We start from the raw sequence: 21,975 nt of genomic DNA, 5'->3' as shown, positions 1-21,975 counted from the left end.
TAAAACCAATGTAATTTTTTAATAAAATTCTGACCCTCGCTTCTCTTTTTAGTTAATTAAGTAGTGGTGTATTATTAAATATTCAAAGTAAATAATTTATTTAATTTTTTTTTTAATAAGGCATTCCTTGTTTTGAAAGTTGAGTTGTTCATATCGATGTTACTCATCATTTTAGCCAGCTTTAAAAAAGTGCTTCATTTGCAATTACCCGATGCGCTTATTCGGTGCGCGCCAGTGCAGCTTGTAGTTAGGCGTGTCGACGTCATCGCTCCCTGCATAACTACGGAGATGCCACACAGTTTTTTTTAAACTCAAATTTTAGGTTTTGAACCTCAGTGTTTTTCCAAAGGGTAATTCTATCTTTGGAATCGAAACGGTGAGATGAGTCCGATGTTGTGGTGTTGTTGTCTGGCGGCTCTGATGGTTGCCGTTGTGGCCCAGGAGGAGCCACCGTCAAACAGTTCTTCAGGGGAGGCACCAGCCGAAGGCGGTGGCGGTGGCGGTGGCGGTGGCGGTAATCCAGACAACCCACCGCCTGCTGCTGGTGGTGATGGAGCTGGAGCAGGTGGTGCTCCTGGAGGGGGCGGGCATGACCCAACGCCGGATCCACCCCCCGTTGAAGGTAAGTCCAATTAAAATTGAATCATTAATTAAACTGTGTATTTTTAGATGTAGATCTAGATCTAGATCCGAAACACCTTATAAAGTTACCCTATCCAACCTATTGGGAAGGTCAAGTAGTTCACCTGTTTAAGTGACATCGGGTGAATAGCACCATACCCAGCCGCCTTTACTTTCCCTGAGTCAGGTACCCATCAGGGCTGAGTGGACTCAGTGGCGTCCTACAATAGAACACGGGATCTGAACTTGAGACTTTCAGACTAGAAGTCGTACCCTCTATCTTCCGACCACGTCTTCCCATTAAACATGTATCCACCAGTTACACACTTCAAAAATATGTTTATTTTTTTAAAATTAATTATGGTCCTATCCTAGCGCTGACTCTAGCTCTGCTCCTTATACTAGCTCTAGTCTAACAATCTAGTGCTAGACTTTTTAATAACTTGTTATGGCTACTAGTGCTGATGTAGTACGGTTATGGCTACTAGCGCTGATGTAGTAATGGCTACTAGCGCTGATGTAGCACGGTTATGGCTACTAGCGCTGATGTAATACAGTTATGGCTACTAGCGCTGATGTAGTAATGGCTACTAGCGCTGATGTAGTACGGTTATGGCTACTAGCGCTGATGTAGTACGGTTATGGCTACTAGCGCTGATGTAGTACGGTTATGGCTACTAGTGCTGACGTAGTACGGTTATGGCTACTAGTGCTGATGTAGTACGGTTATGGCTACTAGCGCTGATGTAGTAATGGCTACTAGCGCTGATGTAGTACGGTTATGGCTACTAGCGCTGATGTAGTAATGGCTACTAGCGCTGATGTAGTAATGGCTACTAGCGCTGATGTAATACGGTTATGGCTACTAGCGCTGATGTAGTACGGTTATGGCTACTAGCGCTGATGTAATACGGTTATGGCTACTAGCGCTGATGTAGTACGGTTATGGCTACTAGCGCTGATGTAGCACGGTTATGGCTACTAGCGCTGATGTAGCACGGTTATGGCTACTAGCGCTGATGTAGCACGGTTATGGCTACTGGCGCTGATGTAGCACGGTTATGGCTACTAGCGCTGATGTAGCACGGTTATGGCTACTAGCGCTGATGTAGCACGGTTATGGCTACTAGCGCTGATGTAGTACGGTTATGGCTACTAGCGCTGATGTAGTAATGGCTACTAGCGCTGATGTAGTAATGGCTACTAGCGCTGATGTAGCACGGTTATGGCTACTAGCGCTGATGTAGCACGGTTATGGCTACTAGCGCTGATGTAGTAATGGCTACTAGCGCTGATGTAGCACGGTTATGGCTACTAGCGCTGATGTAGTACGGTTATGGCTACTAGCGCTGATGTAGCACGGTTATGGCTACTAGCGCTGATGTAGCACGGTTATGGCTACTAGCGCTGATGTAGTAATGGCTACTAGCGCTGATGTAGCACGGTTATGGCTACTAGCGCTGATGTAGCACGGTTATGGCTACTAGCGCTAATGTAGTACGGTTATGGCTACTAGTGCTGATGTAGTAATGGCTACTAGCGCTGATTTAGTAATGGCTACTAGCGCTGATGTAGAAATGGCTACTAGCGCTGATGTAATACGGTTATGGCTACTAGCGCTGATGTAGTACGGTTATGGCTACTAGCGCTGATGTAGTACGGTTATGGCTACTAGCGCTGATGTAGTAATGGCTACTAGCGCTGATGTAATACGGTTATGGCTACTAGCGCTGATGTAGTACGGTTATGGCTACTAGCGCTGATGTAATACGGTTATGGCTACTAGCGCTGATGTAGTAATGGCTACTAGCGCTGATGTAGTACGGTTATGGCTACTAGCGCTGATGTAGTACGGTTATGGCTACTAGCGCTGATGTAGCACGGTTATGGCTACTAGCGCTGATGTAGTAATGGCTACTAGCGCTGATGTAATACGGTTATGGCTACCTTCGCTGATGTAGTACGGTTATGGCTACTAGCGCTGATGCAATACGGTTATGGCTACTAGCGCTGATGTAGTACGGTTATGGCTACTAGCGCTGATGTAGCACGGTTATGGCTACTAGCGCTGATGTAGCACGGATGTGGCTACTGGCGCTGATGTAGCACGGTTATGGCTACTAGCGCTGATGTATTACGGTTATGGCTACTAGCGCTGATGTAGTAATGGCTACTAGCGCTGATGTAGAAAGGTTATGGCTACTAGCGCCGATGTAGTAATGGCTACTAGCGCTGATGTAATACGGTTATGGCTACTAGCGCTGATGTAGTACGGTTATGGCTACTAGCGCTGATGTAATACGGTTATGGCTACTAGCGCTGATGTAGTAATGGCTACTAGCGCTGATGTAGTACGGTTATGGCTACTAGCGCTGATGTAGTACGGCTATGGCTACTAGCGCTGATGTAGCACGGTTATGGCTACTAGCGCTGATGTAGTAATGGCTACTAGCGCTGATGTAATACGGTTATGGCTACCTTCGCTGATGTAGTACGGTTATGGCTACTAGCGCTGATGCAATACGGTTATGGCTACTAGCGCTGATGTAGTACGGTTATGGCTACTAGCGCTGATGTAGCACGGTTATGGCTACTAGCGCTGATGTAGCACGGATGTGGCTACTGGCGCTGATGTAGCACGGTTATGGCTACTAGCGCTGATGTATTACGGTTATGGCTACTAGCGCTGATGTAGTAATGGCTACTAGCGCTGATGTAGAAAGGTTATGGCTACTAGCGCTGATGTAGTACGGTTATGGCTACTAGCGCTGATGTAGTACGGTTATGGCTACTAGCGCTGATGTAGTACGGTTATGGCTACTAGCGCTGATGTAGTACGGTTATGGCTACTAGCGCTGATGTAGTAATGGCTACTAGTGCTGATGTAGTGCGGTTATGGCTAGATCTACTAGAGCTGATGTAGTACGGTTATGGCTACTAGCGCTGATGTAGTACGGTTATGGCTACTAGCGCTGGTGTAGTACGGTTATGGCTACTAGCGCTGATGTAGCACGTTTATGGCTACTAGCGCTGATGTAGTACGGTTATGGCTACTAGTGCTGATGTAGTGCGGTTATGGCTAGATCTACTAGCGCTGATGTAGTACGGTTATGGCTACTAGCGCTGATGTAGTAAGGTTATGGCTACTAGCGCTGATGTAGTACGGTTATGGCTACTAGTGCTGATGTAGCACGGTTATGGCTACTAGCGCTGATGTAGTACGGTTATGGCTACTAGCGCTAATGTAGCACGGTTATGGCTACTAGCGCTGATGTACTAATGGCTACTAGCGCTGATGTACTAATGGCTACTAGCGCTGATGTAGTATTGGCTACTAGCGCTGATGTAGTAATGGCTACTAGCGCTGATGTAGTTATGGCTATTAGCGCTGATGTAGTAATGGCTACTAGCGCTGATGTAGTAATGGCTACTAGCGCTGATGTAGTAATGGCTACTAGCGCTGATGTAGCACGGTTATGGCTACTAGCGCTGATGTAATACGGTTATGGCTACTAGCGCTGATGTAATACGGTTATGGCTACTAGCGCTGATGTAGTACGGTTATGGCTACTAGCGCTGATGTAGTACGGTTATGGCTACTAGCGCTGACGTAGTACGGTTATGGCTACTAGTGCTGACGTAGTAATGGCTACTAGCGCTGATGTAGTACGGTTATGGCTACTAGTGCTGACGTAGTAATGGCTACTAGTGCTGATGTAGTACGGTTATGGCTACTAGCGCTGATGTAGTATTGGCTACTAGCGCTGATGTAGTAATGGCTACTAGCGCTGATGTAGAAATGGCTACTAGCGCTGATGTAATACGGTTATGGCTACTAGCGCTGATGTAGTAATGGCTACTAGCGCTGATGTAGCACGGTTATGGCTACTAGCGCTGATGTAATACGGTTATGGCTACTAGCGCTGATGTAGTAATGGCTACTAGCGCTGATGTAGTACGGTTATGGCTACTAGCGCTGATGTAGTACGGTTATGGCTACTAGCGCTGATGTAGTACGGTTATGGCTACTAGTGCTGACGTAGTACGGTTATGGCTACTAGTGCTGATGTAGTACGGTTATGGCTACTAGCGCTGATGTAGTAATGGCTACTAGCGCTGATGTAGTACGGTTATGGCTACTAGCGCTGATGTAGTAATGGCTACTAGCGCTGATGTAGTAATGGCTACTAGCGCTGATGTAATACGGTTATGGCTACTAGCGCTGATGTAGTACGGTTATGGCTACTAGCGCTGATGTAATACGGTTATGGCTACTAGCGCTGATGTAGTACGGTTATGGCTACTAGCGCTGATGTAGCACGGTTATGGCTACTAGCGCTGATGTAGCACGGTTATGGCTACTAGCGCTGATGTAGCACGGTTATGGCTACTGGCGCTGATGTAGCACGGTTATGGCTACTAGCGCTGATGTAGCACGGTTATGGCTACTAGCGCTGATGTAGCACGGTTATGGCTACTAGCGCTGATGTAGTACGGTTATGGCTACTAGCGCTGATGTAGTAATGGCTACTAGCGCTGATGTAGTAATGGCTACTAGCGCTGATGTAGCACGGTTATGGCTACTAGCGCTGATGTAGCACGGTTATGGCTACTAGCGCTGATGTAGTAATGGCTACTAGCGCTGATGTAGCACGGTTATGGCTACTAGCGCTGATGTAGTACGGTTATGGCTATTAGCGCTGATGTAGCACGGTTATGGCTACTAGCGCTGATGTAGCACGGTTATGGCTACTAGCGCTGATGTAGTAATGGCTACTAGCGCTGATGTAGCACGGTTATGGCTACTAGCGCTGATGTAGCACGGTTATGGCTACTAGCGCTGATGTAGTACGGTTATGGCTACTAGTGCTGATGTAGTAATGGCTACTAGCGCTGATTTAGTAATGGCTACTAGCGCTGATGTAGAAATGGCTACTAGCGCTGATGTAATACGGTTATGGCTACTAGCGCTGATGTAGTACGGTTATGGCTACTAGCGCTGATGTAGTACGGTTATGGCTACTAGCGCTGATGTAGTAATGGCTACTAGCGCTGATGTAATACGGTTATGGCTACTAGCGCTGATGTAGTACGGTTATGGCTACTAGCGCTGATGTAATACGGTTATGGCTACTAGCGCTGATGTAGTAATGGCTACTAGCGCTGATGTAGTACGGTTATGGCTACTAGCGCTGATGTAGTACGGTTATGGCTACTAGCGCTGATGTAGCACGGTTATGGCTACTAGCGCTGATGTAGTAATGGCTACTAGCGCTGATGTAATACGGTTATGGCTACCTTCGCTGATGTAGTACGGTTATGGCTACTAGCGCTGATGCAATACGGTTATGGCTACTAGCGCTGATGTAGTACGGTTATGGCTACTAGCGCTGATGTAGCACGGTTATGGCTACTAGCGCTGATGTAGCACGGATGTGGCTACTGGCGCTGATGTAGCACGGTTATGGCTACTAGCGCTGATGTATTACGGTTATGGCTACTAGCGCTGATGTAGTAATGGCTACTAGCGCTGATGTAGAAAGGTTATGGCTACTAGCGCTGATGTAGTAATGGCTACTAGCGCTGATGTAATACGGTTATGGCTACTAGCGCTGATGTAGTACGGTTATGGCTACTAGCGCTGATGTAATACGGTTATGGCTACTAGCGCTGATGTAGTAATGGCTACTAGCGCTGATGTAGTACGGTTATGGCTACTAGCGCTGATGTAGTACGGTTATGGCTACTAGCGCTGATGTAGCACGGTTATGGCTACTAGCGCTGATGTAGTAATGGCTACTAGCGCTGATGTAATACGGTTATGGCTACCTTCGCTGATGTAGTACGGTTATGGCTACTAGCGCTGATGCAATACGGTTATGGCTACTAGCGCTGATGTAGTACGGTTATGGCTACTAGCGCTGATGTAGCACGGTTATGGCTACTAGCGCTGATGTAGCACGGATGTGGCTACTGGCGCTGATGTAGCACGGTTATGGCTACTAGCGCTGATGTATTACGGTTATGGCTACTAGCGCTGATGTAGTAATGGCTACTAGCGCTGATGTAGAAAGGTTATGGCTACTAGCGCTGATGTAGTACGGTTATGGCTACTAGCGCTGATGTAGTACGGTTATGGCTACTAGCGCTGATGTAGTACGGTTATGGCTACTAGCGCTGATGTAGTACGGTTATGGCTACTAGCGCTGATGTAGTAATGGCTACTAGTGCTGATGTAGTGTGGTTATGGCTAGATCTACTAGAGCTGATGTAGTACGGTTATGGCTACTAGCGCTGATGTAGTACGGTTATGGCTACTAGCGCTGGTGTAGTACGGTTATGGCTACTAGCGCTGATGTAGCACGTTTATGGCTACTAGCGCTGATGTAGTACGGTTATGGCTACTAGTGCTGATGTAGTGCGGTTATGGCTAGATCTACTAGCGCTGATGTAGTACGGTTATGGCTACTAGCGCTGATGTAGTAAGGTTATGGCTACTAGCGCTGATGTAGTACGGTTATGGCTACTAGTGCTGATGTAGCACGGTTATGGCTACTAGCGCTGATGTAGTACGGTTATGGCTACTAGCGCTGATGTAGCACGGTTATGGCTACTAGCGCTGATGTACTAATGGCTACTAGCGCTGATGTACTAATGGCTACTAGCGCTGATGTAGTATTGGCTACTAGCGCTGATGTAGTAATGGCTACTAGCGCTGATGTAGTTATGGCTACTAGCGCTGATGTAGTAATGGCTACTAGCGCTGATGTAGTAATGGCTACTAGCGCTGATGTAGTAATGGCTACTAGCGCTGATGTAGCACGGTTATGGCTACTAGCGCTGATGTAATACGGTTATGGCTACTAGCGCTGATGTAATACGGTTATGGCTACTAGCGCTGATGTAGTACGGTTATGGCTACTAGCGCTGATGTAGTACGGTTATGGCTACTAGCGCTGACGTAGTACGGTTATGGCTACTAGTGCTGACGTAGTAATGGCTACTAGCGCTGATGTAGTACGGTTATGGCTACTAGTGCTGACGTAGTAATGGCTACTAGTGCTGATGTAGTACGGTTATGGCTACTAGCGCTGATGTAGTATTGGCTACTAGCGCTGATGTAGTAATGGCTACTAGCGCTGATGTAGTACGGTTATGGCTACTAGTGCTGATGTAGTACGGTTAAGGCTACTAGCGCTGATGTAGCACGGTTATGGCTACTAGCGCTGATGTAGCACGGTTATGGCTACTAGCGCTGATGTAGCACGGTTATGGCTACTAGCGCTGATGTAGTAATGGCTACTAGCGCTGACGTAGTACGGTTATGGCTACTAGGTTTATGGCTACAAGGGTCACTATAGTACGTTTAGGGCTACGAAGGTCACTATAGTAGGGTTAGGGTTACTAGGGTCACTATATTAGAGTTAGCGCTACTAAGGTCACTATATTAGGGTTAGGTTACTGGGGTTGAAGTAATAGGGATAGGGCTGCAAGGGTAGTTTTGGTGTGGTTTGGGTTATTATGGTTTATGTAGCAGGGTTAGGGCTACATATGGTTAGTTTGTATCACTATTGCTACTAGGGTGTTAGAGCTACATATGGTTAGTTTGTATCGCTATTGCTACTAGGGTGTTAGGGCTACATATGGTTAGTTTGTATCGCTATTGCTACTAGGGTTAATGCTACAATTAATTGTTGGTTTGGGGCTTTTATAATAAAAAATATAAACTCGTTATTTGTTACCAGCCTGATAACTGACTTGTGTTGATGTCATTTCAGGCGTAATAACTGTCACAACTTAATAACTGTCACAACTAAATAACTGGCACAACTTAATAATTGTCACAACTTAATAACTGTCACAACTTAATAACTGTCACAACTAAATAACTATCACAACTAAATAACTGTCACAACGTAATAACTGTCACAACTTAATAACTGTCACATCTTAATAACTGTCAAAACTTAATAACTGTCACAACTTAAATAAGGTCACAACTAAATAACTGTCACAACTTAATAACTGTCACAACTTAATAACTGTCACAACTTAATAACTGTCACATCTTAATAACTGTCATAACTAAATAACTGTCACAATTAAATAACTGTCACAACTTAATAGCTGTCACAACTTAATAACTGTCACAACTTAATAACTGTCACAACTTAATAACTGTCACAACTGTCACAACTTAATAATTGTCACAACTAAATAACTGTCACAACTAAATAACTGTCACAACTAAATAAATGTCACAACTTAATAACTGTCACAACTCTATAACTGTCACAACTAAATCAATAAATCAATCGTCCCATTACCTTTTTTTTGGGGGGGGAGTCTTTAAGGCACCACAGTCTATCCCTCCATCTAGTTACGTGTTTGTCTCCCTCGCCTTGTTATAATGTTATAGTAAGCTAATAACTGACTTGTTATAATGTTATAGTAAGCTAATAACTGACTTGTTATAATGTTATAGTACGCTAATAACTGACTTGTTATAATGTTATAGTACGCTAATAACTGACTTGTTATAATGTTATAGTACGCTAATAACTGACTTGTTATAATGTTATAGTACGCTAATAACTGACTTGTTATAATGTTTTAGTACGCTAATAACTGACTTATTATAATGTTTTAGTACGCTAATAACTGACTTGTTATAATGTTTTAGTACGCTAATAACTGACTTGTTATAATGTTTTAGTACGCTAATAACTGACTTGTTATAATGTTTTAGTACGCTAATAACTGACTTGTTATAATGTTATAGTACGCTAATAACTGACTTGTTATAATGTTTTAGTACGCTAATAACTGACTTGTTATAATGTTTTAGTACGCTAATAACTGACTTGTTATAATGTTATAGTACGCTAATAATTTACTTGTTAAAATGTTATAGTACGCTAATAACTGACTTGTTATAATGTTATAGTACGCTAATAATTTACTTGTTAAAATGTTATAGTACGCTAATAACTGACTTGTTATAATGTTATAGTACGCTAATAACTGACTTGTTATAATGTTATAGTTAGCCTAATTAAGAACAAGTTTTATAACAGGCTAATAACAGACATGTTTTAATGTTATATGTATTATAATTAACATGTTATACTGTCCTAGTCGGTCAAATTACCAACATGTTTAATGTTATAGTAGGCTGACATATTATAATGTTATATTTCTTAAAGCTGCACCAACAAAAGGTAAGATAACTTTATAATACCAGTCAAATTTGGGTTGTTATTTATTTATTTATTTTATTTTATTTTATTTTATTTTATTTTATTTTATTTTATTTTATTTTATTTTATTTTATTTTATTTTATTTTATTTTATTTTATTTTATTTTATTTTATTTTATTTTATTTTATTTTATTTTATTTTATTTTATTTTATTTTATTTTATTTTATTTTATTTTATTTTATTTTATTTATTTATTTATTTATTGTGTTTTGTTTTTTAAATTTTTTTTTATCTTGTTTTCGATATGTATTTTTAGTTCGGTAAGCTGCTAATTTAAACAAATGACTTTCACATATTTATTTTTTAGATTTTCAATACAAGACTAGACTGTCAATGTGTCCTTAATGAAAATATCACATGAAATTAAATGGGGTAGGGTATGTCGGATATGTCCCACTTTGATAAAAATCCGCCCTGAAAAATCAAATCAAGGGCGTTCACTCTAACCTAGACAGACGACATGGGTACAGTTTTAACCTACATAATTCAATTGCAATAGAGTCAGCTGACGTTTATGTTCGTTTAAATATTGACATTACACAAATTGATTTGTTTTCCCTTTCAGTTTTTAGTTACTTCTAATGATTCATTTGTTATTAACATATTTGTGGTCTGGTAAAACTAACATCTATTTGTTTTCAAAATTTTCCAAACAAATCTCAAATTTTAACAATTTGATTTTTCCCTCCAAAGTGTCTTATCTAAAATAAGTAACTGGACTCTATTTTAGTCTAATCAAATAACTCAAAATTATTTGTATGCTAATTAAATAACTCTATATGACGGTATACTAATTAAACAATTCTAAATTACTTTAGGCAAATTATGTAGCTCTAAATTATTTCATGCAAACAAAAAAAAAACGTAAAATGATTTTAGGCTATTTAATTTAATGTAAAATTTAGACTAACTTACTATTAATGATTAAATGCCTAAATGATTCTAGGCTGGCCTCCATAAAGTAGACTACCTTATAAAGTTAATGATTTGTTCCAACCCACCTTTTTTTTTCCTTTCAGCCCCGCTGGCAGGTATGATTTGTTCAAAGTTTGAGTTGAGTTGTAAACATTGGGTTTAAAAATAGCACTGGCCATGAATGACGCCTGTGGCATACTGTTTTGTTTTGAGTTGTAAACATTGGGTTTAAAAATAGCACTGGCCATGAATGACGCCTGTGGCATACTGTTTAGTTTTGAGTTGTAAACATTGGGTTTAAAAATAGCACTGGCCATGAATGACGCCTGTGGCATACTGTTTAGTTTTGAGTTGTAAACATTGGGTTTAAAAATAGCACTGGCCACGCATGACTCCTGTGGCATACTGTTTAGTTTTGAGTTGTAAACATTGGGTTTAAAAATAGCACTGGCCACGCATGACTCCTGTGGCATACTGTTTAGTTTTGAGTTGTAAACATTGGGTTTAAAAATAGCACTGGCCATGAATGACGCCTGTGGCATACTGTTTAGTTTTGAGTTGTAAACATTGGGCTTAAAAATAGCACTGGCCACGAATGACGCCTGTGGCATACTGTTTAGTTTTGAGTTGTAAACATTGGGTTTAAAAATAGCACTGGCCATGAATGACGCCTGTGGCATACTGTTTAGTTTTGAGTTGTAAACATTGGGTTTAAAAATAGCACTGGCCATGAATGACGCCTGTGGCATACTGTTTAGTTTTGAGTTGTAAACCTTGGGTTTAAAAATAGCATTGGACGCAGCTTAAATCGGTACCCAAACTTAGTTTCTGCATCAAATTATGGTTCTTACACTTCCTCTATGGTTCTTACACTTCCTCTATGGTTCTTACACTTCCTCTATGGTTCTTACACTTCCTCTATGGTTCTTACACTTCCTCTATGGTTCTTACACTTCCTCTATGGTTCGATCTAAAGCAGTTGGAACTCAGAAAGTTACTACTGCAGTATTTTATTAGATTTTATTCAATGACGAAGTGTATACCTAATATTTTAATTAAATGGTAAAATGGGTACCTAATATTTTAATTACATGGTAAAGTGGGTACCTAACATTTTAATTACATGGTAAAGTGGGTACCTAATATTTTAATTAAATGGTAAAATGGGTACCTAATATTTTAATTACATGGTAACGTGGGTACCTAACATTTTAATTACATGGTAAAGTGGGTACCTAACATTTTAATTACATGGTAAAGTGGGTACCTAACATTTTAATTACATGGTAAAGTGGGTACTTAACATTTTAACTACATGGTTGTACCTAACATTTTAATTAAATGGTAAAGTGGGTACCTAACATTTTAATTACATGGTAAAATGGGAACCTAACATTTTAATTGCATGGTGAACTTAATATATCTACTATAATGGCGACCAAAAGAATTGTTGTTGACTTGTTAGAATGCCGGCAGTGTGAATCAAGCTGGACCAATATTCTATGTTTGTACTGTCATGCCCCGGTCCTTACAGAAGTTCTTCATGTACTGTCATGCCCCGGTCCTTACAGAAGTTCTTCATGTACTGTCATGCCCCGGTCCTTACAGAAGTTCTTCATGTACTGTCATGCCCCGGTCCTTACAGAAGTTCTTCATGTACTGTCATGCCCCGGTCCTTACAGAAGTTCTTCATGTACTGTCATGCCCCGGTCCTTACAGAAGTTCTAACCTTCATGTACTGTCATGCCCCGGTCCTTACAGAAGTTCTAACCTTCATGTACTGTCATGCCCCGGTCCTTACAGAAGTTCTTCATGTACTGTCATGCCCCGGTCCTTACAGAAGTTCTTTATGTACTGTCATGCCCCGGTCCTTACAGAAGTTCTAACGTTCATGTACTGTCATGCCCCGGTCCTTACAGAAGTTCTTCATGTACTGTCATGCCCCGCTCCTTATAGAAGTTCTAACGTTCATGTACGGTCATGCCCCGGTCCTTACAGAAGTTCTTCATGTACTGTCATGCCCCTGTCCTTACAGAAGTTCTAGCCTTCATGTACTGTCATGCCCCGGTCCTTACAGAAGTTCTTCATGTACTGTCATGCCCCGGTCCTTACAGAAGTTCTTCATGTACTGTCATGCCCCGGTCCTTACAGAAGTTCTTCATGTACTGTCATGCCCCGGTCCTTACAGAAGTTCTTCATGTACTGTCATGCCCCGGTCCTTACAGAAGTTCTTCATGTACTGTCATGCCCCGGTCCTTACAGAAGTTCTTTATGTACTGTCATGCCCCGGTCCTTACAGAAGTTCTAACGTTCATGTACTGTCATGCCCCGGTCCTTACAGAAGTTCTTCATGTACTGTCATGCCCCGCTCCTTATAGAAGTTCTAACGTTCATGTACGGTCATGCCCCGGTCCTTACAGAAGTTCTTCATGTACTGTCATGCCCCTGTCCTTACAGAAGTTCTAGCCTTCATGTACTGTCATGCCCCGGTCCTTACAGAAGTTCTTCATGTACTGTCATGCCCCGGTCCTTACAGAAGTTCTTCATGTACTGTCATGCCCCGGTCCTTACAGAAGTTCTTCATGTACTGTCATGCCCCGCTCCTTACAGAAGTTCTTCATGTACTGTCATGCCCCGGTCCTTACAGAAGTTCTTCATGTACTGTCATGCCCCGCTCCTTACAGAAGTTCTTCATGTACTGTCATGCCCCGGTCCTTACAGAAGTTCTAACCTTCATGTACTGTCATGCCCCGGTCCTTACAGAAGTTCTAACCTTCATGTACTGTCATGCCCCGGTCCTTACAGAAGTTCTTCATGTACTGTCATGCCCCGGTCCTTACAGAAGTTCTTCATGTACTGTCATGCCCAGGTCCTTACAGAAGTTCTTCATGTACTGTCATGCCCCGGTCCTTACAGAAGTTCTTCATGTACTGTCATGCCCCGGTCCTTACAGAAGTTCTTCATGTACTGTCATGCCCCGGTCCTTACAGAAGTTCTTTATGTACTGTCATGCCCCGGTCCTTACAGAAGTTCTTCATGTACTGTCATGCCCCGGTCCTTACAGAAGTTCTAACCTTCATGTACTGTCATGCCCCGGTCCTTACAGAAGTTCTTCATGTACTGTCATGCCCCGATCCTTACAGAAGTTCTTCATGTACTGTCATGCCCCGGTCCTTACAGAAGTTCTTCATGTACTGTCATGCCCCGGTCCTTACAGAAGTTCTTCATGTACTGTCATGCCCCGGTCCTTACAGAAGTTCTTCATGTACTGTCATGCCCCGGTCCTTACAGAAGTTCTTCATGTACTGTCATGCCCCGGTCCTTACAGAAGTTCTAACCTTCATGTACTGTCATGCCCCGGTCCTTACAGAAGTTCTTCGTGTACTGTCATGCCCCGCTCCTTACAGAAGTTCTTCATGTACTGTCATGCCCCGGTCCTTACAGAAGTTCTAACCTTCATGTACTGTCATGCCCCGGTCCTTACAGAAGTTCTTCATGTACTGTCATGCCCCGGTCCTTACAGAAGTTCTAACCTTCATGTACTGTCATGCCCCGGTCCTTACAGAAGTTCTAACCTTCATGTACTGTCATGCCCCGGTCCTTACGGAAGTTCTTCATGTACTGTCATGCCCCGGTCCTTACAGAAGTTCTAACCTTCATGTACTGTCATGCCCCGGTCCTTACAGAAGTTCTAACCTTCATGTACTGTCATGCCCCGGTCCTTACAGAAGTTCTAACCTTCATGTACTGTCATGCCCCGGTCCTTACAGAAGTTCTTCATGTACTGTCATGCCCCGCTCCTTATAGAAGTTCTAACGTTCATGTACTGTCATGCCCCGGTCCTTACAGAAGTTCTTCATGTACTGTCATGCCCCGGTCCTTACAGAAGTTCTTCATGTACTGTCATGCCCCGCTCCTTATAGAAGTTCTAACGTTCATGTACTGTCATGCCCCGGTCCTTACAGAAGTTCTAACCTTCATGTACTGTCATGCCCCAGTCCTTACAGAAGTTCTAACCTTCATGTACTGTCATGCCCCGGTCCTTACAGAAGTTCTAACCTTCATGTACTGTCATGCCCCGGTCCTTACAGAAGTTCTTCATGTACTGTCATGCCCCGGTCCTTACAGAAGTTCTTCATGTACTGTCATGCCCCGCTCCTTACAGAAGTTCTTCATGTACTGTCATGCCCCGGTCCTTACAGAAGTTCTAACCTTCATGTACTGTCATGCCCCGGTCCTTACAGAAGTTCTAACCTTCATGTACTGTCATGCCCCGGTCCTTACAGAAGTTCTTCATGTACTGTCATGCCCCGGTCCTTACAGAAGTTCTTCATGTACTGTCATGCCCCGCTCCTTACAGAAGTTCTTCATGTACTGTCATGCCCCGATCTTTACAGAAGTTCTAACCTTCATGTACTGTCATGCCCCGGTCCTTACAGAAGTTCTTCATGTACTGTCATGCCCCGCTCCTTACAGAAGTTCTTCATGTACTGTCATGCCCCGATCTTTACAGAAGTTCTAACCTTCATGTACTGTCATGCCCCGGTCCTTACAGAAGTTCTTCATGTACTGTCATGCCCCGGTCCTTACAGAAGTTCTAACCTTCATGTACTGTCATGCTCCGGTCCTTACAGAAGTTCTAACCTTCATGTACTGTCATGCCCCGGTCCTTACAGAAGTTCTTCATGTACTCTCATGCCCCGGTCCTTACAGAAGTTCTTCATGTACTGTCATGCCCCGGTCCTTACAGAAGTTCTTCATGTACTGTCATGCCCCGGTCCTTACAGAAGTTCTTCGTGTACTGTCATGCCCCGGTCCTTACAGAAGTTCTTCATGTACTGTCATGCCCCGGTCCTTACAGAAGTTCTAACCTTCATGTACTGTCATGCCCCGGTCCTTACAGAAGTTCTTCATGTACTGTCATGCCCCGGTCCTTACAGAAGTTCTTCATGTACTGTCATGCCCCGGTCCTTACAGAAGTTCTAACCTTCATGTACTGTCATGCCCCGGTCCTTACAGAAGTTCTTCATGTACTGTCATGCCCCGGTCCTTACAGAAGTTCTTCATGTACTGTCATGCCCCGGTCCTTACAGAAGTTCTTCATGTACTGTCATGCCCCGATCTTTACAGAAGTTCTAACCTTCATGTACTGTCATGCCCCGGTCCTTACAGAAGTTCTTCATGTACTGTCATGCCCCGGTCCTTACAGAAGTTCTAACCTTCATGTACTGTCATGCCCCGGTCCTTACAGAAGTTCTTCATGTACTGTCATGCCCCGGTCCTTACAGAAGTTCTAACCTTCATGTACTGTCATGCCCCGGTCCTTACAGAAGTTCTAACCTTCATGTACTGTCATGCCCCGGTCCTTACAGAAGTTCTTCATGTACTGTCATGCCCCGATCTTTACAGAAGTTCTAACCTTCATGTACTGTCATGCCCCGGTCCTTACAGAAGTTCTTCATGTACTGTCATGCCCCGGTCCTTACAGAAGTTCTTCATGTACTGTCATGCCCCGGTCCTTACAGAAGTTCTTCATGTACTGTCATGCCCCGCTCCTTACAGAAGTTCTTCATGTACTGTCATGCCCCGGTCCTTACAGAAGTTCTTCATGTACTGTCATGCCCCGCTCCTTACAGAAGTTCTTCATGTACTGTCATGCCCCGGTCCTTACAGAAGTTCTTCATGTACTGTCATGCCCCGGTCCTTACAGAAGTTCTTCATGTACTGTCATGCCCCGGTCCTTACAGAAGTTCTTCATGTACTGTCATGCCCCGGTCCTTACAGAAGTTCTTCATGTACTGTCATGCCCCGGTCCTTACAGAAGTTCTTCATGTACTGTCATGCCCCGGTCCTTACAGAAGTTCTAACCTTCATGTACTGTCATGCCCCGGTCCTTACAGGAGTTCTAAACTTCATGTACTGTCATGCCCCGGTCCTTACAGAAGTTCTTCATGTACTGTCATGCCCCGGTCCTTACAGAAGTTCTAACCTTCATGTACTGTCATGCCCCGGTCCTTACAGAAGTTCTAACCTTCATGTACTGTCATGCCCCGGTCCTTACAGAAGTTCTAACCTTCATGTACTGTCATGCCCCGGTCCTTACAGAAGTTCTTCATGTACTGTCATGCCCCGGTCCTTACAGAAGTTCTTCATGTACTGTCATGCCCCGGTCCTTACAGAAGTTCTTCATGTACTGTCATGTCCCGGTCCTTACAGAAGTTCTTCATGTACTGTCATGCCCCGGTCCTTACAGAAGTTCTTCATGTACTGTCATGCCCGGGTCCTTACATAAGTTCTTCATGTACTGTCATGTCCCGGTCCTTACAGAAGTTCTTCATGTACTGTCATGCCCCGGTCCTTACAGAAGTTCTAACCCTCATCCTAATAATACAGTGCGATAAAATACTTGTAAGATGCTGGATTCATTAACTTGCCGGCATTCTTAGAGGCAACTATTGTTTGTTTTTAATTTACTTGTTTATGTTAATGTGTCCGTGATTTATCTAAATCAACCTACACGCTACAACTACACGCACTCTCTACAACAACCCACAACCACAGGCAACCTGGACCTTTGACATTATGACCTTTCAACAGTATGACCTTTCACATTCGATCTTTTATAGTATGACCTATACTTAGTGACTCTTCACACCATGACCTTTCATGATGTGGTCTCTTACGGAAAGACCTTTCACTGTGTGACCTTTCACCTGTCGTAATCTATTGCCTTGCCCATAAGTTGTTTTTTTTTTCTAATTGCTAAAAACAAATTTGGTTTACAATTTAACAAAGTAACATGGCTTTACGATTTAACAAAGTAACATGGCTTTATAATTTAACAAAGTAACATGGCTTTACGATTTAACAAAGTAACATGGCTTCACAATTTAACAAAGTAACATGGCTTTTATACTTTAACAAAATAAACCAGTTTTTACATTTCTGACAAAGATAAAAATGGCTTTACACTTTAACAAAGCATGCTTTTTTTTCAAATGTATTTTCAGCTGCAACAACTGGTAAGTGACCTTCAATTATTTTTTTCACTTCAGTTGATTCGTATAGTACAAGCATTGATAACTATCATTATACATAGTAACATAATGGGTATCACGTGTAACATAACGGGTACCATATTGTACATAACGGGTACCATTTTGTACATAACGGGTACCATATTGTACATAACGGGTACCATATTGTACAAAACGGGTACCATATTGTATATAACGGGTACATTATTGTACATTAACGGGTACATTATTGTTACATAACGGGTACCATATTGTACATAACGGGTACCATATTGTACATAACGGGTACCATATTGTACATAACGGGTACCATATTGTACATAACGGGTACCATTTTGTACATAACGGGTACCATATTGTTACATAACGGGTACCATTTTGTACATAACGGGTACCATATTGTTACATAACGGGTACCATATTGTACATAACGGGTACCATATTGTACATAACGGGTACCATATTGTCACATAACGGGTACCATATCGTACATAACGGGTACCATATTGTACATAACGGGTACCATATTGTACATAACGGGTACCATATTGTACATAACGGGTACATTATTGTACATTAACGGGTACATTATTGTTACATAACGGGTACCATATTGTACATAACGGGTACCATATTGTACATTAATGGGTACCATATCGTACATAACGGGTACCATATTGTACATAACGGGTACCATATTGTACATTAATGGGTACCATATCGTACATAACGGGTACCATATCGTACATAACGGGTACCATATTGTACATAACGGGTACCATATTGTATAGAACGGGTACCATATTGTACATAAACGGGTACCATATTGTACTAAACGGGTACCATATTGTACACAATGGGTACCAAGTGTAACAGTAACTGTTTATGTTATGTTTGAATTTTTCCTTATGTTGAAGTATGTTCGATGTATGTGATGCTTTATTTTGGTTGGTCCAAATACATGAGTATACCTTTGTGCATGAGAATGTCAAAATGGTGGGGCGGGGTGGTTTCATCTGAATGTAAGAAAGAAAAAAAAACCTTAGGCTTATACAAATTAATTAAACGTCACTTGGTGGCGGCCATTATTCTTTTTTTAATCAGCTTTAAGAAACAACGCGGGTTGGGGGGGGGGGGGGGGGTTGATCTATCCAGGCATTTGTTAGGGATCAGTTCTACTAGTCATGGCGTTGGTCATCTCAAGAAGCGCGAGTGTGTGTGGGGGGGGGGGGGGGGGGTGTCTTTTAAATATAGCGTCTGATGTGCACTCAAATTAGTTTAAAATTGGATTCGAATTATCTTTCTTAGCGTACCACTAATTTTTTAATTTGTAATTTGATTTTTTTTTCTTTGACAGCCAAGAGCGGTAAGAACGTAGCTTGTTGTTTTACCGAATTATCTCATTAATTTACTAATTAATTTAATGAAAAACTTTTAAATTAAAATTCTAGTTGTTTTTACCATATTGTCTTATTACCTCCACTAATTAATCACATGACCAATTATTTATATTGGATGCTTGTTGTATTTATCTAAATGTAACAAACCACGCTAATTAATGAAATGACAACTGTTGATTGAAGTTGCTAGTTTTTACTACAAAATATCTTAATTACCACCATTAATTAAATAAAGTGGATTAATTAAAATAAGTTGCTAGTTGTTTTTACCTAATTAATTCATTACTGTAGCTAGACTAATGGACACCAACAAGATGGGAATCTTCCCACCATTAATATTGACATGGATCAAAATCTTTTTTTTAATTAAAAACTTAAGCTTGAAATATTAAAATTCTAATATTTTAAGAATCAATTATATAAAAGTTGCAGATTTAAAGAACTTGAAAAAAGGCTACATTTGTATTTTTTTTCTCCATGCCTTAACTAGAAACTGAAGTTTCTCTTGCGTTAGACAAGCAGTGATTGGCAGTACAGAAATTCTGTAAACCCAACTTTCTTTGAACTCTTACTAAAACTTTTCCGATGAAATATTTTAATCAATTTATAATTTTTTTTAAACCACATGGCCTAGTTACGCCATGTTTATGTACAGTTTCATTGACAAAATAAAACCAACCGAATTGGGGTTTTTTTTAGGGGGGGGGGGGGGGGTCGGACATTTAAAAAATTGTGTTCAATTACTGAAATAAACACCATCCGATCTTTAGTTAAGTCCGTGAAAAACCTAACAATCAAGTTTTTATAACCATACGTAATTTTTAAGAACATGAAATTTTAAAAGATTGAACGGGCCTATTCAACTAATTTCGAGACTATTCTAGTTGGTGTCCATTAGTTGTCTAACTTAAACTTTTTATAAAATTTGTTAGCTGTGTCTTTTACCATAGTATCTTGTTACCTTCACTAATTAATTAAATGACAAAAGTTATACTTAATTAGCAAAGTAATAAAAATATCGCTTTACGGTTAAACGCTGTTCCGTTTTAAAGTTCCATTCGATGAATTCATTACCACGTTTGTCGTTTTGTATTCAAAAGACAAAGAACTGGTTGAAATGTACAGGTGTGTGTGGCTAATGTGTGTCAATATCTCGCCACAGGTGTGTCGGCTGTGAAGGCCAGCCATCTTGTTGTGGGGAGTGTGGCCGTCCTTCTGCTCGGAGCCCTGGCTCAGCTGGTCTCGTAGTTTCCCGCGAGACACGTCACTTCTCGGTCACGTGGGTGAGCTCAGTGTTGGTAGCCAGCTATCAAGGATGATCGGATGTGTGAAACTTGTTTCATGACATCGGTGTATCAAATGAATTAAACATATAGCGCTATAACCCAAGTCCGTTTTGATTGATTGATTGCTTAAATCGTTTACACGTTTAAATCTTAAAACTCTGTAGTCGTGTTTTATCAATACTGGGGTTTACGTTTGAGATATGCGACAGGCATAATTCAATTCTGATCAATATTTTAATCTAGTGAAATCAGTTGACAGAAGACTAATTAGTCTGTTCGGTGACGAATCATTGTTGGTAGTGGCACAGTCACTGTTGGTAGTGGTACAATCACTGTGGTAGTGGTACAGTCACTGTTTAGTACAGTCACTGTTGGTAGTGGTACAGTCACTGTTGGTAGTGGTACAGTCACTGTTTAGTACAGTCACTGTTGGTAGTGGTACATTCACTGTTGGTAGTGGTACAGTCACTGTTGGTAGTGGTACAGTAATGTTGGTAGTGGTACAGTCACTGTTGGTAGTGGTACAGTAATGTTGGTAGTGGTACAATCACTGTGGTAGTGGTACAGTCACTGTTTAGTACAGTCACTGTTGGTAGTGGTACAGTCACTGTTGGTAGTGGTACAGTCACTGTTGGTAGTGGTACAGTCACTGTTTAGTACAGTCACTGTTGGTAGTGGTACATTCACTGTTGGTAGTGGTACAGTCACTGTTAATAGTGGTACAGTAATGTTGGTAGTGGTACAGTCACTGTTGGTAGTGGTACAGTAATGTTGGTAGTGGTACAGTCACTGTTGGTAGTGGTACAGTCACTACTGGTAGTGGTACAGTCACTGTTGGTAGTGGTACAGTCACTGTTGGTAGTGGTACAGTCACTACTGGTAGTGGTACAGTCACTACTGGTAGTGGTACAGTCACTACTGGTAGTGGTACAGTCACTGTTGGTAGTGGTACAGTAATGTTGGTAGTGGTACAGTAGTGTTGGTAGTGGTACAGTCACTGTTGGTAGTGGTACAGTCACTGTTGGTAGTGGTACAGTCACTGTTGGTAGTGGTACAGTCACTGTTGGTAGTGGTACAGTCACTACTGGTAGTGGTACAGTCACTGTTGGTAGTGGTACAGCCACTGTTGGTAGTGGTAGTCACTGTTGGTAGTGGTACAGTCACTGTTGGTAGTGGTACAGTCACTGTTGGTAGTGGTACAGTCACTGTTGGTAGTGGTACAGTCACTGTTGGTAGTGGTACAGTCACTGTTGCTAGTGGTACAGTCAGTCATGTTGGTAGTGGTACAATCACTGTTGGTAGTGGTACAGTAGTGTTGGTAGTGGTACAGTCACTACTGGTAGTGGTACAGTCACTACTGGTAGTGGTACAGTCACTGTTGGTAGTGGTACAATAATGTTGATAGTGGTACAGTAGTGTTGGTAGTGGTAGTCACTGTTGGTAGTGGTACAGTC

At 42.0% G+C, this 21,975-nt stretch overlaps 1 protein-coding gene across 1 annotated transcript; it reads left to right on the top strand.

The window, feature by feature from the left end:
• Positions 1 to 222: 222 nt before the first annotated feature.
• Positions 223 to 17,828, top strand: LOC131947852 (transcription factor Maf-like). The gene is made up of 4 exons (XM_059309223.1): positions 223 to 622; positions 9,828 to 9,842; positions 10,903 to 10,914; positions 17,809 to 17,828. Exons 1-4 carry the CDS (start codon positions 382 to 384, stop codon positions 17,826 to 17,828), a joined length of 288 nt encoding a protein of 95 aa, XP_059165206.1. The 5' UTR covers positions 223 to 381.
• Positions 17,829 to 21,975: the final 4,147 nt, after the last annotated feature.

The sequence above is a fragment of the Physella acuta genome, unplaced genomic scaffold (assembly GCF_028476545.2).
Source record: "Physella acuta isolate Inbredline_101_S28 unplaced genomic scaffold, ASM2847654v3 ptg000609l, whole genome shotgun sequence".
Classification (NCBI taxonomy): domain Eukaryota; kingdom Metazoa; phylum Mollusca; class Gastropoda; family Physidae; genus Physella; species Physella acuta.
This window is presented reverse-complemented; position numbering and strand designations above follow the sequence as displayed.